Source organism: Chiloscyllium plagiosum, unplaced genomic scaffold, assembly GCF_037043375.1.
Source record: "Chiloscyllium plagiosum isolate Xiang-an unplaced genomic scaffold, Cpla_swu_hap1 HiC_scaffold_12, whole genome shotgun sequence".
In the NCBI taxonomy this organism is placed as follows: Eukaryota; Metazoa; Chordata; class Chondrichthyes; order Orectolobiformes; family Hemiscylliidae; genus Chiloscyllium; species Chiloscyllium plagiosum.
Window position 1 is genome coordinate 30,927,562 of NW_028270150.1, and position 17,649 is coordinate 30,945,210.

Consider the following 17,649-nt stretch of genomic DNA (forward strand, 5'->3'; position numbering starts at 1 on the left):
GCAATGAAGCTGTTCCCAACAAATCAAGAAACATTAAAAGATATAAGTCAAATGGGTACAATTCTCACATTAGGGAGCTTCTTAACTGGATTTAGGATGAATTTTGAAATCTAGCCTCCTAGTAAGTACCAATCACTACATTGGTCTGCTTGATTTTTGAGTACATTTTACTCAGTGAATAGTGATGATAGCTTTCACTTAGAAAAATAAAATTGAAGGATCGTGCAGCCTCTCTGGGGAAGAAGATGCATTATTTAGAGCATCTGTCACTTGCCTGATGATTAGGACATTCATTAAAGTTACTGATCCCAACCTTTTGTAAGTTTGAATGAGTGTGGGATATAGAAGTTGAAGACCACTATAACCTTTCCAGGGGAGTATGGCCAGATGTTTGTTTCCCAATTCTGCCTGCACCAAATCAGTATTTGCCAACCTAATGATCACAATCTCCTTGTAGACCACTCCTCTAGTATATTCAAAGCTGACATTTTGATTTGGCAAAGTTTCCCCATGCGCTGCGATTGGGTTAGTTCCATTCACTGAGTGGCAGCCACAATGTTTATCCCAACAACATATGAACAAGAAGCAAAAGTAAGCCCATTCCGCCCTTTGAACATGCTCTGCTATTCAATAAGATCGTGGCTGACCTGATTTTCACCTCAACTCTACATTCCTGCATACCCCCCAATAATTGTTCATCCCCATGGTAATCAATAATTCATTTTTTCTACCCGCAGCTAATGGGAGGAGTATAGAGCATCTGTCTCCAACCATTCTGTGGCATCAAAACATTCCCAATTCCAACCAGAAGACCCAAATATTTGCATCACAAATCCTCAGCCTAAATTAACAATCCAGCAACTTGCCTTTAATGGAGATAAAGAAAGCCTGATGTTGCAGCCAGTTTTCTGAATGTTTGTACTGTGTTTTCTGGGCAAGCTTAAGAATAATGAAATCAAACTCTTGCAGGCTCCACTATCATGGAAAAGAAACACAGTATCTCTACTTAATACTTTAATGTGCTCAATATTAATTTCAGGCAGCTGCTAGAGATGACCAATATGGCAATCAGTGTTTCAACTACATCTCTAAGGTGTGATGTCCCATTGGGATATGGGTGCTTTGACTGTTTGTTGTAGCCAATGAATGAGTGAAACACAGTTGAATTTCTATTCTAGCATCTTTATTCCAGGAAACCTTTATGGGAAAATTTTAAAAATCAATTTCGATATCATTGCATGTCAGAACACAATATTTCTTCAAATCTGTGTTCTTAACTGTGTAGAATGCTTCAAAATTTCAAGACACACCTTACACACCTGATGTGATTCTCTCTGTAGGATATTTACAGTGGTTGGTATGAAGGTATGAACACTAATGGAGAGCATGGACTGTTCCCAGGCCAAAATGTTGAGGTAAGGAGAAACAACAAAATGTGCCAATTATTATAAATTATAACTAAATATAAAATACATCTTCTCAAATCTCAAATCTTCTCAAAACTCGATAAAATACATGTTAAACCTCAACTCCTTTATTGCTTCTAATTTTCTTGACTGAGTTTTGAATTTTCTTTAATGAATCATAATTTTAAAACAAGTTATGAATATCTCAGAATCTGTGTATTGTTTCACCTCTTACCAGAACAGCGGATATCGAAAGTAACATTATTTGAACACATTAAAGCACAGGATAATTAATTGTTTCAGTATTAGGTGGGTTCTTTAAAAAAAACAGGAATTGCAAAAATAATTTTTTCAGCAGAAACCAGCTACAATTAAGAAATAAGCTATTGATGGTGTGCAAAATCATTGAGACACTTTCCCATAGTTAAGAGTTAGATTAGAGTAAGAGTGATGCAAAAAATAATTTGTAGAATTACATGACCATATTTCTTACAAAGTTTGACCTGAAATGAGCTTGAAAATGGGAACTGAGTTTACAATTGCTACATGGCAATCTAACTAAGACCAGCAATTTTTTTCCTTGACATTCATCTCTCCTTTTTTTCAAAACCATCATTTTCATTCTGTGCAAGACTCCTTTTACCTCCGTGGTCTCTCTCACTCTTGCTGCCTCTCTTTCCTGCTCAATATCACTGTCCTCTTTCTTCACTGTTCATCCTCGTTTGTTTTGTCTGTCACCAGCAGAATTTCCTTTGTGGGTTTATTCAAGTTGTTTCCTTTGTCTTTTTAACACCCAGGTACATGCTATTTGCCGGCTAACATATTAAACGTATCTAGAATCCTCCAATATTCTCTTGATCCAGGGACTGTTGCTTTAGATTGAGAAAATTGTGCATTTTACTATTTGGAAAAGAAGTGAGAGTAAAGTAACCAAAACAAATTGGGGGTCCCAGATACAGAGATTATGAAAGTGTCATGAATGGCTGCAGATAATAGTCAAATTACTAATTAAATACAGTAACGCCTCAACTTACGAACTTAATCCGTTCCAGGACCTGGTTTGTGAACTGAATCAATTTTCCCATTGTTCGGATATTCAAAGCACATGTAGTAAAGCAGAACAATGATAATGAAACCACGGGCTTTTTGCGTTCGTACCTTCATTCGTACCTTGAATTTCGTACATACATTGAAGCAAAATTTTACATACAATCCTGTTTGTAAACCGATTTGTTCGTGAACGGGGTCGTTCGCATGTCGAGGCGCTACTGTACTGACCTTTACAATATGTTCCCAGCTGGTGGTAATACTGGTCAAGTCCGATCTGAGAGTGAAACCTAGCTTGATAGATCAACTGTGCAATTGTTGTAGTTGTTTATATTATAGTTAGTCACTGAAACCTATTCACCTGAGGCTGCAGATATATTTTAACACCAAAATATGGGTTTATTATACAAAAGAAAACAAATCATCTTGCTTTATATTAATGTGAGATAGGTAGAAGGATTTTAACACAAACATTAAATCAATGTTTCAACCTGGTTCTCTACACTATCCTTTTACAGATACTCACTTGTTTCCAGAGAAATTTCACGCTGAGCTCAACTTTTTAAGTTTTTACTAATGACTCCCAACTTCTGTTCCATGGAATGTGGAAAACAGTTTAAGATTCCTTTCCAAGTCCGCTGGCATGAACCTTCACAATTCTGATGTAGGCAACTTTTTTCAAATTGAACAACTTGAAGATTTGTATGCAAACTCATCTGGTTTGGAATTTCCATAAACTACAACAGTTCTACTATGGTGACTGTTTGCATGAACAAAAAGTTTGATTCTCCTGCTTGAAGACACTATTCTTCTTTCTGAGCTAAAATTAATAACTTTTTGATGTAACCTCAGCAATATAAACATTCCGTCCATTGACACTACAGGTGTTCTGCCAGTTACTTAACTACAGACGCTTGCTTTCTTGGAATTGATGTACTTGGGTCACAATTCCAAATGACTTTATAATCTATTTGTTTAAAAAAAAACAGAACTCACGCATACATAAATATCTCTATTTTAAAATCCAGATTCCAAAGTATAATTTAGATAATACATTTCAGCACATTAACCAGAGCAGTAGTTGAAAGGGAGTGCAAGTCATGCTTTATCTAAAACAAAGTCTAGCTCAATGCAGTACTGAAAGCATTTTGGACACTTCCCCTTAAGAGAAAAATATTGGTCTATTGTGGGAATTACTGGCAAAACCAGTAATTTCTTTCCGTCCCTAATTACCCTTAAACTGAATGGTTTGCTAAGACATTTCCAAGAACATTTAAGAGTCAATATCATTGTTGAGGATCTGTGAATGCCAGCCTGTGTCTAGATATATTTTTACATCAAATTAAAGTAGTTTGTCATATAGAATTTTTTCATATTTGAATTAGAGTTAGGTTTATTAGAATTTGGTTTATTGTTATTTGTACTCAAGTACAGGATAGTGAAAAGTATTTGCCAATGCTGTGTATTACATCTAATTTGCTGTTCTGTTCAGTGGTGAGATTGATACAAATTTTCACTAGAATTTCAGTAATTGCATCCTACAGTACTGAAGGAGATTAGTCAGCTTATTATGCCTAGATTTTACCTTGAAAGATCAATGGATTTATCACAAACCATCTTATTGTACTAGGCTGATGATGTTTAGAATTGTCAACTTTTCAATAGAAAACACCATTTTCTAAATATATTAATCTGAAGGTATGTTTTTGTAGCAGTTTGTTCAGAACCAAATATGATTAAGATCTAAATTTTTAAAAACAATTTTATAGTTGTTGATGGACTCTGTGCCAGCTATCAAGATAGAAGAAACATGTGCTGCTGATTCACATTATGAAGAAATAGATGTGGTTGAGGTATGTTGAGATGCAAAATACAATTAAAGAAATGCTGCATAATTTTCTGTTTGATTAGGTACATGTTAATGCTTGATGCGTTACCATGAAATTTATAGAATTTATGTACAGCATACATCAATACAGTCCTGCCGTGCTTATATCTTTACTGCATGTAACAAGAGAATGCATATGCCTTTGATGCTATATAAAGAGCATTCTTCTGCATACAACCATATCTTTTTCTCCTTATAGATTATTTTAAAATGACCAGTAGCAAAATGTTATGAACAAATGTGTTAATAAGTGATTCTAAGTAAAACAAATGAACCATTCACAGCCTTGAATTCATTTTAAATCGACCCAGTTGCATCAAGACGACAGATTAAAACTCTCACATTAAAACTCTGAACCTCACCATGTTATATACTGCAGTCGTGTCAGAAATATTTTATCAGTGAATAGGCTGAAACTTCAGCACAACACACTGAAAAAAAATGTCTGAATTAATTGTTTCTTTCCACTTTTCTCTTTTTATCGTATTATCAACCAATGTTTCTTTTCGTGTTTATTTCTCCAAATAATTCAGGGTCATTACATTAGATACAGATCCTTATTCTTAATCAGTGCTCTTGAACTCTGGTCACACACAGGATGTAAAGTAAGGGCTTGGAATTTGCAATTTTTATGATGGCTAAACTGTCAGCATTTGTTGATATTATTATGAAACTGACAACTTCTGACATCTTCAGATAGCCAGCTAAAGCCAAGTCAAGAATGTCACTGGTGCCTTATTGCTACATTGGATATGCTGTTGCAGTTTTTACAGATGCAATGAACACAGACTCCACAGACTGATATAAACATCAACTTTTTAATGCACTGTTCGCAATGTAAATGCTGTCCAAAGCTTTGTCATATTGGATGAGATCTAGTTGAGTTTCTACTGGTCATAATTACTGTCAAACATCCTCCTGGCCCTGAAAGGCTAATTATCAAATTTGGAGTATTATTCCTTCAGAATAACATTAATAAATTTTACTATTTTTAAAATAATGTTTATGATATTTCAGTTTGTACCTCACTTTCATGTGTATATCACAATCTTTATTTCACTTCCTATGAAATGATTAAAAATGAATTATAATCCCTCCTCCTTTGTTTCCTAGTTTGATGTCTGGAAAAATTATTTTATCTGATTGGCTATCAGCCTGCCTGATACTGTCACTATTAGTGTTTGCACAGATTCACGGTACATGGCACCAGATTTCAAGTCATGTTGGAGTAGAGGAAATTGATGCTGTGCATCCCACTAAACCTTTGAGAGTGGCATCACTGAAGGTGATCCTTCTCTGACCACCACGTCTAGGCGTTGGTATTTTTTCCCACAATATGAGTCTTGAATTCATTTTAAATTGACCCAGTTGCATCACAATTGATGCCCACAATATACCCATAAATTTCCAACTTAAACTGCAAACTCTGAAATAAAATTTCACACTGTTGGATTCATTTGCCCTTTTCCCAAGTTAGGCTTGTGTGTCTATAACATATCCATTGCTGCAAGAATCTTTTTATATTGCAAGTCAAAGAAACTAAAATAAAACCCTGCAAGTGAGAAATATTATTTATTTCTCCAATCTCTTAATGTTTAAACCTGAATGTACATAAGCATGGTCTTTCCGAATAGTGAATTTCTTTGATGCTGCCACGTCAGGGATTTACCACTGCAATAAAACAAAAAAAAAGGTGCTGGAGATATGAAAGAAAAACAGAAATTACCAGAGAAACTCTTTATCCAAAACGTTACTAGACTCAAAGCATTTACTTTGCTTTCTTGCCACACATGCTTCCAGTTCTGCTGAGATTCTCCAGCTATTTCTGTTTTTGTTTTAGATTTACCACTGCATGTTGCTTTCACTTGTTAACAGTCAGTAATTATTCTGCTTGTTTACAATGTTTCTCTTCCAACAGCTCAGATCAAAGAACTCTTATAGCAATTCAGACACATCTGTTGGTAAGTGTCCTACATTATATTATTAGAATTTATTTTCATGTGGATTTAATTTTTCTCATTGTTGCAAATATTTGTTGCTTAGTCTGTGCCCCCTAGCCTGAAAATTGTGAGATAAGGTGTCTCCCAGCCTCTGGGCTCAGGGCTTCAGAAAGTTGATGGGTGTAATTTTGGGTGACTTGTAACAGTTTATGTTGTGACAGTACTCTCTGTACACATCTTAGAAGAATTTATTGGAGGGCGGGGTTAGGCAATTTTTAAACTCTTAATGAAGGAGAAGCCAACGTATCATAGAATAGCAAAATGGTGTGGAAATAAGGATGAAAAGATAGTTAAATGTCAGCAGGTCAGGCAGCATCTGTGGAGAGAGAAATGAAGTTAATGAGCTGGATATTACAAACCCTCAATGGATGTGCCTTGGTGGGGTGAGTGCCTTACTCACTGCAGAGCTGACCTCCATAATACAAAGGATGGGAAGGTCCTGAAATCAGCAGTCCACCTACCATATGTAAATAAATAATTAAGGGGAAATTGAGTTTATTAGAAGTTGCTATCTAGACGACACATTATGGCACTGCGTCAGGTTCCTTTCTGCTCCGTCAGTTTGCCCAAATGTTTTCTTCCTGCCATTTTCTGTTCAGATCAATGGTCTTACATGAGAACTGATGAAAAATGGAAATGTAAGAATTCTTTTAGCCACTGGATTTTGAAGATGGATGGAGAAAACAGACAAGAGGACAATATGTGTGTCTGTGATAGGGTGGAGGCTTAGAGAGATTGTGTAACAAAAGATTTAATGAAGACAATGTCATTAAGAGTGATGGTGTGTAACTCAAAGCAAGGCTTCCCAAAGTGGAGTTGTGAGCTGTAATTCTGGGATCCGGATCTGAGGCAGCATTGGTGGCTGTGGAGTTCTGACCGAGTTAACAGGCTCCTGCTTTCACAGTCTGTCCACAGGCCACTCTCATGGGGGTGGGGGGTTGGGGGGGGGGGAGAGGTCACAAAAACTTTCAAACCTCAAAGTGGGGTCACTATTGGAAAAAGGTTTGGGAAGCACTGTAGTGAAAAAAACAAAGATTGTGTCCTTTGATTTTAAATCTTTTTTTTGCCAACGGAAACAGTTTCTCTCAATCTATCCATCCATCCAAACCCTTCATGGTTTTAAATACCTTAGTCAAATCACTGCTTAAATGAGTTGAATCATCATTATGAAGTTACTGTGCAGGAACAAAAAAATGCTTACAAGTAGTTTGTCTATAATGCGATGGTTGCATTCTTGTGCAAACCTGTATTATAGAAAAAATATGCTTTAGAATAGTGCTTAAAATGTTGGCAATTAATTACATTATAGCCAACACACGTTTTAAAAGTTTGTGCTTCAGAAACAGCATCCCCAGTTCATTAATCACATTACAGCGAATTCACGTTAACACAACATGCATTATAGCAAAATGACCTGTACTTCATTAAATTGCAATTGATTTAAAATCAAAGTTTTAATGTGTGACTGAGACACTTTAGGTGTTGCATTGTTGCCTATGCAGATTTCTGCACCCCAATTTCATAAAAATAAGCCCAACCATTTCCAATCAACAAAACACTAGAAAATATCCATGTCTGATCTCAGGATGCCACTGAAAGTAACATGTCTTCAATTTATCGCAGGATGTTACAGCAATGATCCTTGCAGCTTTAAAGGAACATGACATTTTACACACAATCATTCCTGAACAGAAGAATTAGAATTAAGTTTATTGTTACATGTACTCAAGTACAGGGATACAAAAGTATGGTGAAAAGTGGTACAAAGAATATGGTACAAAGTTGCTGTTCCTGGCACTATCTTAGTTACAAAGGTACCTAGGTGAACAAATCTTAGGTACAAAGTAGAAAAAAAGAAATAAAGTTATAAGTTTAACACTACAAAATAATACATTCTGTACAATGTTACATAGTCCTTTTACAGTTGGCCATTCTCTGACATGTAACAATCATCCAGGGGGGGGTTTACTAGTTTATATACACACCTTATTTTGCATCACTAACCTTCATAGATTTCTTGTGATTTCTAAAACTATATCAAGTTCACATCTTGTAAGTTAACTGAAATAAGGATAAAATGGCAACCAGGTCTTCAAGAAAAGCTGTACACCAGTGTGAAATGTTATACAATAGCAAGGTTTGTTGAATTTCATTTGTACTCAGCAATTTCTTACTACTAACATTAACTATAAGAATTCCAGTGTTAGTTTGAAGAGAAAGTGTTCAAGGAAAATAGAATGCATATGTAGATCTAAGAAGGAGATCTGTGACACAGTGGTAGAGTTCTTATCTCTGAGCCAAAGCCTTTGGGTTCAAGTTCCATGTGAGGATGCAATGGCCATCTACTTGTGAATCCTTCCAACATATGCCATGGCAGGCTAGGATAAATCCCTGGTCAGCCATGTTCTGGGAAGAAACTTGGACCCTCTATGCTCACTGTCCACAGCCTCCTGTGTTCAGCATGCATGTAAAAGTGTTTGATGCTACAGCAGCTCTGATACCTGCCAGGAGTGTTTGTTGGCTTGACTTGTGGACCAGATCATTAACATGGCCTGGAGTCTGATCTTGTTCTTTTTAAGGAGATTTGGGACTTAGCTCTCTCTTCCCTACCTGTGGTGGCATCATGGTCCCTCACTGCGTACACATTGATCATCATGCTGCTGCATAATATCAGTTTCTAGAAGCTTCATGGCTAAAGAAAGCTGTATGCTCATAACAGACTTTGTTAGCTTGTTGCATTTGTTTCAGTTTTTCAGTTTGGCCCAGATGGACAGTCGCTGAAGGGTAAAAAAGGGCAGAAAATTGAATAAGAAACATACAGTGCTGCAAATATAGGAGATTATTCAGCCCATCATGTCCATGTGGACTCAGCAAAAACATCACAACTAGTCCTCTTCCTCTGCCCATTCTCTGCAGACCCTTTTTGTTTCAACTACTTATCCAATAGGTCTGTGCAAGAAGAAGAAAAATTACAGGAAATGCTGCCATATCACATGTCCAATATCCGAAACACGTTTTGACCACAGAAGCACAGGAATTGGTACTGGACCCATTTTTGTTTGTCATTTGTTTAAATGAATAGGAGGGGAATATAGAAGCCATGGTTAGGAAGTTTACAATGACACTCAAATTGGTGGTATACTGGACAGTGAAGAAGGTTATCTAAGATTACAAAGAGATCTTGATCAATTGGCTCAATGGGCTGAGCATTTTTGGATGGAGTTTAATTTGGATAAATGCAACGTCTTGCATTTTGGTAAAACAAACCAAGGCAGGACTTATCCAATTAGGGCCTTAGGCTGTGTTATAGGGGTTCAGGTACATAATTCGTTGAAATTTGCATCACAGGTAGACAGGATGGTTAAGAAAGCATTAAGCACACTTGTCTTTATTGTTAAAAATCACACAACACCAGGTTATAGTTCATCAGGTGAAGGAACGACGCTCCGAAAGCTAGTATGCTTCCAATTAAACTTGTTGGACTATAACCTGGTGTTGTGTGATTTTTAACTTTGTACACCCCAGTCCAACACCGGCATCTCCAAATATTGTCTTTCTTGCTCTGACTTTTAAGTATAGAAGTCCAGACATCATGTTGAGGTTGTACAGGACATTGGTGAGGCCTCTTCTGGAGCACTATGTCCAGTTTGAGTCACCCTGTTATCGAAGGATATTGTTAATTTGGAGAGGGTTCAGAAAAGATTTACCAAGATGTTGCCAGGAATGGAGGGTTTGAGTTATAAGGAAAGACTGGGACATTTTCTCACTGGAGCATAGGAGTTGAGGTTTAGAAAATCATGAGGGGCATAGATAAGGTGAATAGCAAGACCTTTTCCCTAAGGTATGGAACTTCAAAACTACTGGGCTCATTTTTAAGGTGAGAGGAGAGAGATTTAAAAAGGACACAAGGGGGATTCTTTTTTTACACAGAGTGGTTAGTGTGTGAAATGAACTGTCGGAGGAGGTGATGGATGCAAGTACAGTTACAATGTTTAAAAGACTTTTAGATAAATACATGAATAGGAAGGTTTGGAGGGATATGGGCCAAGTGCAGACAGGTGGTTTAGTTTAGTTTGGCAACTAGTTTAGTTTGGGAACATGGTTGACATGGACCAGTTGGACTGAATGGTCTGTTTCCATGCTATATAACTCTATAAGTAACCTCCAGTGCCTCCAAACATGAAAGCAGCCAGCAACATTCGAGATGTTCCAGAGGCACAGATCCAGAGGCCAATCAACGGCGTGAACAGCAGCACAGTGACATCATGAACAACAAGGAGAAGCAGTAATGATGAATGATGAAACTGACAAAGAAATTACAAATGTTCAAATTCCACCCAGAATGGAAAATGAATTTCTGTTCACAAATGTAAAAGAGCATTTGCCTCATATGTCAACAAAATATATTATTCGGTTAAAAAAAGAAATTTGGAACAACACAACGCAACAATGCATAGTAAATTCAAAGAGCATTTTCTGCTGAACAGTATAAGTTGATGAGCAGAAGGCCATTTTGCAAGTACAATAATTTTTTTTTCTAAACAAGCAACAAAAGGGTAGACCAGTACTCAAAGCATCTTTTCACATTACCTTTCTGGCATTACACAAGAAATCATTCACAAATTGGGAAGTAATTAAAGAAACAATAACTTTTGCCGTTGACTCTGACTCTGAGTCTGAATGAGAAAGATATAATAACTGCAATCCAGGGTGAATAACTTGGTGCTTCCACAGGAGCAAGAGGGATGGAATCTCTGTGCAAAGATGTCATTCAACAACTACTGTATGATCTGAAGGACTGTGAATGCTTCTCACAGAATTCATTGATGTGACTGAAACAGCAGAGCTGATTATTTTTGTGCGCATGTTTTTTAACAGCATAACAACTAAAGTAGCTCTTTACCGACAACTGGGGAAAAACAATCCAATCGAGAAATTGATTTCCACAACCGATGGTGCACTAACCTTGCATGTTGCAAATGTGGGTTTTGTTGCATTTCACAGAATTGATCCTGATTTCCCCTTCTTGTGTGAATTACCACTGTATAATCCACTGAAAGCTTAAGTGAGTAGTTGTCAATTTTTCTCACATAATGAAAAGTTGTTAAGATTGTAAACATGATTCAAGCAAGAGCTGTTCAGGATGTCTTGTTTACATGCTCAATGAAGTTCTTGCTGCCTATGGTGAACTAATCCTACATGCCAATGGGAGACGGTTAAATGGAGGGAAGTTCCTATGAAGATTTTTAAATCTGCAGCCTGAAGTTGTCACTTTGTATAAAATCAAGGAAAGAAGTATGCTGTCACACAATGGGTAGCTGCTAAACTTCAGGTTCCTTATAGATGTAGTGCCAAAAGTAAATGAGCTGAACTGTGAACTGCAGGGAAAGGATAGAGACTTGGCGTACGTCATCAATGCTGTGAATGCATTCAAATTGAAACTGTTCCTTTCAATTTAAAGTAAAAAGCTGCAACACTTCCTGAGTCTAGGAAAAAAATCTAGAAAAAAGATCAGAAACAAAGAAAGATAGTTCCACTCCGAAAACCTCTCTGCCCATCTAAGGAAGCTACTAGAGGTATTTAGCAGGTGATTTCAGGAACTGGATGTGATGAAACAAATTATCACGTTTGTATCAAATCCATTCCTTCATGTACACCTTGGGGGGTTAACGGACTATTAAATTCCATCAGGTGTTTCATTTACAAATCAGTAGAATTGATGAAGAGATCATTACTCTACAAAACGATATTGAGCTGAAAGTCAGAGCAAGGGAGAGCAATTTTGGGGAATTCTCAAACAGGGAACAATACCCGTTTCTTTCAACTTGTACTTTTAAAGTGAAGGCTTACTTCTACTACACACACCTCTGAGGCAGCATTCTCCAGAAGGAAGGCTATCAATTGCAAGTATCAAATCTGCCTCCCAGATACCAATTTGATGGACTGAATATGACGCACCATAACCCAGAGTTTAAGATTCCAGCAGGAAATGTACAGTCACAGTTAGCACAGCACGACTTGGTGAGTAGCAAATTAACAAAGCAATAATGATGCATACATGGTTTTAGATTTTAGCTCTCCATATTAAGTGTCTACTCTATACCATCTTAGTCAGTCTTCAACCAATTCAATTCCCTCTGCAAGATATCCAGAAACTGCTGAAAGCACTGGATGCTGCAAAGGCTCTGAAAATAATTCGGCAATAATACTGAAGACTTGTATGCCAGATCTTGCCACACCCCTAGCCAAGATATTCCAGTAAGTTACAATGCTGGCATCTGGCCAGCAACATGGAAAGATTGCCCAGGTGATCCTGTACACACAAAACAGGATAAATTTGCCCCCACTAGTCTCATTTCAATCAAAAATAAAGTGATAGAAGGAATCATGTAGAGTGCTAGACAATAACACTTATCCTGCTTAGTGACTCTCTATTTGGGACCCACCAAGACCACTCAGCTCCTTTCCTCATGACAGCCTTGGTTCGAACATGGATTTTTAAAAACTGAATTGTATAGGGAGGGTGGAAGTCTTCAATCCATATCTTACAAAAGAGAGTTTTCATTGCCTGTGCCACTGAAGAGTGAGCAGCAATCTTTCGGTAACATAAGGAGTGACAATTTGAAAACATCTGCTTCACTAGGTGAACAATCAGAAAGAGTGACAGAAGATGTATAACCTGATCAAGACATTGAGAAAGTTGAAAGTATAGAGCTCCATGTGATCCAGCCCTATGCCTACAGATGTAGAACATAGTTTGGAGAGAAAAATTGCTTGATCTAAGCATCTAGGGTACTGTGAAAAATGGTGTACCCCTTCCAATCAGCAAGATAATTCAGAAAAGAAATACTGAAAACTTAAGGAGAAATTTGTTCCTGCAGCTAGGGCTTAAGATCAGGAATGCATTGCCTAAAAATGTGGTGGATACTAGTTCAATTCGGACATTGGAGATGGAATTGGATTATTATCTGAAAGAGGAGAATGTGCAGGAAGAAGGCGGGGTATTGACATTCGGTACAGTTGCTCATTCACAGAACTAGTGCAGATTTGATGCACTGAATAGCCTTCTTCTCTGCTGTAACAATTCTGTGATTTGATAGGGCAATGTGACAAAACCAACTGATGTTAGGCCAATCTGTTCAAACTTTTGAGATTGTAACTATCAAAATACAGAAAGGGAATCAATGAATGTGCTGTATTCGGATTTTCAAAAAACATTTTATAAAATGGCACATGAGAGTTTGTTACACAGACTTAAGGCTCATAGGGTTCAATATTATTTGCAATCAATATTAATAACGTTGATAAATTATACTTCATTCCCTTATCTAAGTATACTGATGCTACAACATTATTTGGGAAAGTAAGCACTGAGAATGACAGAAAGAGACTGCTGCAGCTATAGATAGTCTCAGTGAAGAATAAAGCAGATCGAATATAACTTGTGGAAGTGTGAAGATATCCACTTTGGGGGGAAAAATAGAAAACCAAAGCATTTTTTTTAAATTGTAAAACATGGAAATGTTAGTATTCAGAGGAATCTGGGTGTTTTGTACAGGAAGGTTTGACATGCAGCTACAGCAAGCAGATGGAAAAGCAAATTATATTAGTCTTCATTACAAAGGAATTGGCACATAGAGTAAATAAGGCTTGTTGAAATTACATATGGGGTCTCAGTGGGACACAACTGGAGTACTGTGTACAGTTTGGTTTCCTTGTCAAGGAAACATATGCTAGTCTTGATGGGAATGAAGGTTGGGGTCATTGGAGGTCAGTCATCTCAGGTCCAGGACATCCCTGCAGGAGCTCTTTAGGGTAATGTGCTAGAAACAGCTATCTTCAGCTGCTTTACTATTAATCTTATCACTATCATAAGGTCAGAATTGGGGATGTTCAACGATTATGTAACATGCAGTACTATTCCTGACCCTCAGATACTGAAGTAGTCTGTATTCAAATGCAACAGGGCCTGGACAATATCCAGGCTTGGTTTGAAAAGTGGCAAGTAACATTCATGCCTCAAAAGTGGCTGCGAATAACTATCTCCAATACGAGACAATCTAACCACTGCCCCTTGACATTTAATGGCTTTTCCATCACTGAATCCTCTACATCGTGGGGGTTAGCATTGACCAGAAACTCAGTTGGGCTCACCATATAAATACATTGGCTATAAGAGCAGGTCACAGGCTAGGAATACTGCAGCGAGTAACTCCCTTCCTGATTTCCGAAAACATGTCTGTCTGTAAGGCACAAGTCAGACATGTGATGGAATACTCCCCACTTGCCTGGATGAGTGCAACTCCAATAACACTGAAGAAACTTGATACCATCCAGGACAAAGTAGTCTGCTTGATTGGCACCATATCCACAAACATCCCTTCACTCCACCATTGACACTCATCAGTCACTGTGTGTACTACCTACAAGTTGCACTGCAGAAGTCCATCAAAGACAGCAAATTCCAAACCCACAAACACTTCCAACTAGAAAGTCAAGGGCAGCAGATTAAATGGGACCACCACCACCTACAAGTTCTCCTTCAAGCCACTCACCATCCTGACTTGGAAATATATCATTGTTCTTCAGTCTCATTGGGTCAAAATCCTGGAATTGCCTCCCCAACAGTCCTGTGGATCTACCTATGGCATGTGGATTGCTGTGGTTCAAGAAGACTGCTCACAACCTTCTCGAGGGAATCTGGGGAAGGGCAATAATTGTTGGCCAGCCAGCGACATCCACATCCTGCAAGTGAATAAAAAGAAACAAAGGTTCAATAGACTGATTCTGCAATGTAGGGATTATCCCATGAGAAGTGACTCAGTGGAATGAGTCCATATTTTCTGGCATTGAGAATAATGAGAGGTGAGCTCATTGAAACACACACAATTCTTGAAAGAGAAATTGGGAGTATACTTTCAACTGGCTCTGAAGTCTAGAACTTAGCACAATCTCAGAATAAGAACTGAGGTAAGTAGACTTTCTTAACTCAAGGTTATGGATCTTTTGGGGGCTTTGGTGTCTTATGTATTTAAGCTCGGAGTTTTGGCTACCATGGGAATTAAGGGAATGAGGATAGTGCAAAAAGATGGAGTTGATTGAGGTAGAAGATCAATAATGATGCTATTGAATAGCAGAGTTGGGGTTTGAAATGCTGATTTGCCTTTCCTACTCCGATTCCTTATATTTTTATATTTACGTTTGATACACAGATGATGGTGTCCTTACATATGCTTCCATCTAGAAACAATTTCACAGTAAAATTGCAAATTGCATTTCTCTTTTTACCTCTGTAGACTTAACTCCTGTATTGGAATAAAGTCAGAAATCATATATTGTAGTCCAAACGATTTATATGAAATCACAAGTTTTCGGAGCATAGCCCCTTCATCGGGTGAAGTGAATGCAATGGACTTCTAAAGATGCTGAAAGACACCCTCATAACAACAAGAAATAATGCCTAATTCATCTATCGTTAGTTCCCACATGCCACAGCAAAAAACCGCAACAACCTCTTCAGGAGATAGACATGGGATACGATCGATAGAGTACCCTTTGTTGCCCAATACTTCCCCAGAGCAGAGAAACTACACTGTGTTCTTAGCAGCTAAAACACGTTATCAATCATATCGAGCATCTCATCAAGACCTTCCCTACGCCTCTACATCTCGCCTTTAAACAACCACCAAACCTTAAATAGACCATCGTTCGCAGCAAACTACCCAGTCTTCAGGACATCGACCACAACGCCATATAACCCTGTCATGGCAACTTCTGCAGATCATTGACATGGATACTACCATCACGTATGGGAAAAACACCCACCACATACACAGCAGATATTCAAGTGACTCTGCTAACGTTGTCTATGTCATAATCTGCAGGCATGGATGTGCCAAGGCATGGTACATTGGCGAGACCAAGCAGACGCTACAACAATGGATGAATGGACACCATGCTACAATTGCCAGACAGGGATGTTCCTCCCAGTTGGGGAACACTTCAAACACACTCAGCTTCCGATCTTTGGGCAAGCATCCCCCAAGGTCACCTTCGAGATACGCAACCACGAAGAATCGCCGGGCAGAAACTGAGCCAAGTTCCATACCCAAGAAGATGGCCTCAACCGTGATCTTGGGTTCATGTCATGCTACATGAGACCCCACCACTTCTTCTGTAGCTGTAAAATCCTCCCTACTGCCCTGTTGATAAATTATGATCTCTCTACCTTAATTAATTTGTACAGTTTTGGATTACTTGTTACTTTGGTTAGACCCTCGGCATGCGACTCTTATACCTAGCATGTTATTCCAGTCAAATAAACACTGAAAGAAATGCAGATGTTGTAAATCGGGCGCAAGGGCGGGGTTGCTGTGGGTACTCTATGGATCTGGTGGCATCTGTGAAGAAAAATCAAAATTAACATTTTGGGTCTGGTGACCAATCTTCTGGTTTTCCTTCACGGGTGCTGCTGGACATGCTGGGCTTTTCCAGCGGCTTCTGTTTTTGTTCACTGTTATTCCAGTCATTTGGTTTGTCTCCAGCAGTACCTCATTTTTTATTTTTTGTAGTATCTCTCTGCTTCATTGAATCGGATTATAGGCCATTCCTCTGGTTGACACTTTTCACACACTGTCTAACACTCTTCATCACCTGCAGAGACTTATTATTTGATGCTCCACTCACACCCTTTGTATGATCTTTTTATCTCTCTACCCATACGTTCTGTGTTCTGTGTGCTTTCCTCTCACTTCACCTAGTGAAGGGGCTATGCTCCAAAAGCTTGTGATCTCAAATAAACCTGTTGGGCTATAACCTGGTATCATGTGAATTCTGACTTTGTCCACCCCAGTCAAACACCAGCACCTCCACATCATATATTTGAATAACATTGTTGGGGCATATATAAGTGATTTTTTTTCAAAACGTCTTCAATTTATACCCTTCACAGATTTTAGTTTTCAAACTGCAGAATGTACAGCACCTAAATTTAGTTTTGACTACATAAACATCATCGTGTTTCAGAAGAGCTCTTGCAAATGAACTAAATAAAGTCTGAGTCAGATTTGGAGGTTTGATGTTATCTATATGTGTCTGAAAGTATCTTCCATTTCCATACAGAATCAATTGACCAGGTTTATGAAGTAATAACCCATGAAGCAGAGGACAAACGAAGCAGTAATGAATCAACTCCAAAAAGGATAACCAGGTAAAAGAAAGCAAACACTACCCGTGGATTTCTGAAATCTGGCACAAAACCAGAAAATGTTGGAAATACTGAGTAGGTTTGACAGGTGGAGACAGAAAC

The 17,649-nt window shown here is 38.1% G+C and overlaps 1 protein-coding gene across 2 annotated transcripts in view; it reads left to right on the plus strand.

Annotated features, from left to right (window-relative positions):
• Positions 1–17,649, plus strand: part of LOC122555374 (sorting nexin-9-like) — a 92,529-nt gene that overhangs the window by 16,811 nt on the left and 58,069 nt on the right. For both annotated transcript variants that reach the window (XM_087992386.1, XM_043701320.2), the window contains 4 exons: positions 1,341–1,415; positions 4,223–4,306; positions 6,260–6,302; positions 17,463–17,550. In XM_087992386.1, the coding sequence (XP_087848512.1) occupies positions 1,368–1,415; positions 4,223–4,306; positions 6,260–6,302; positions 17,463–17,550 (263 nt within the window). In that variant the 5' untranslated portion in view covers positions 1,341–1,367. The remainder of the gene's footprint in view (positions 1–1,340; positions 1,416–4,222; positions 4,307–6,259; positions 6,303–17,462; positions 17,551–17,649) is intronic.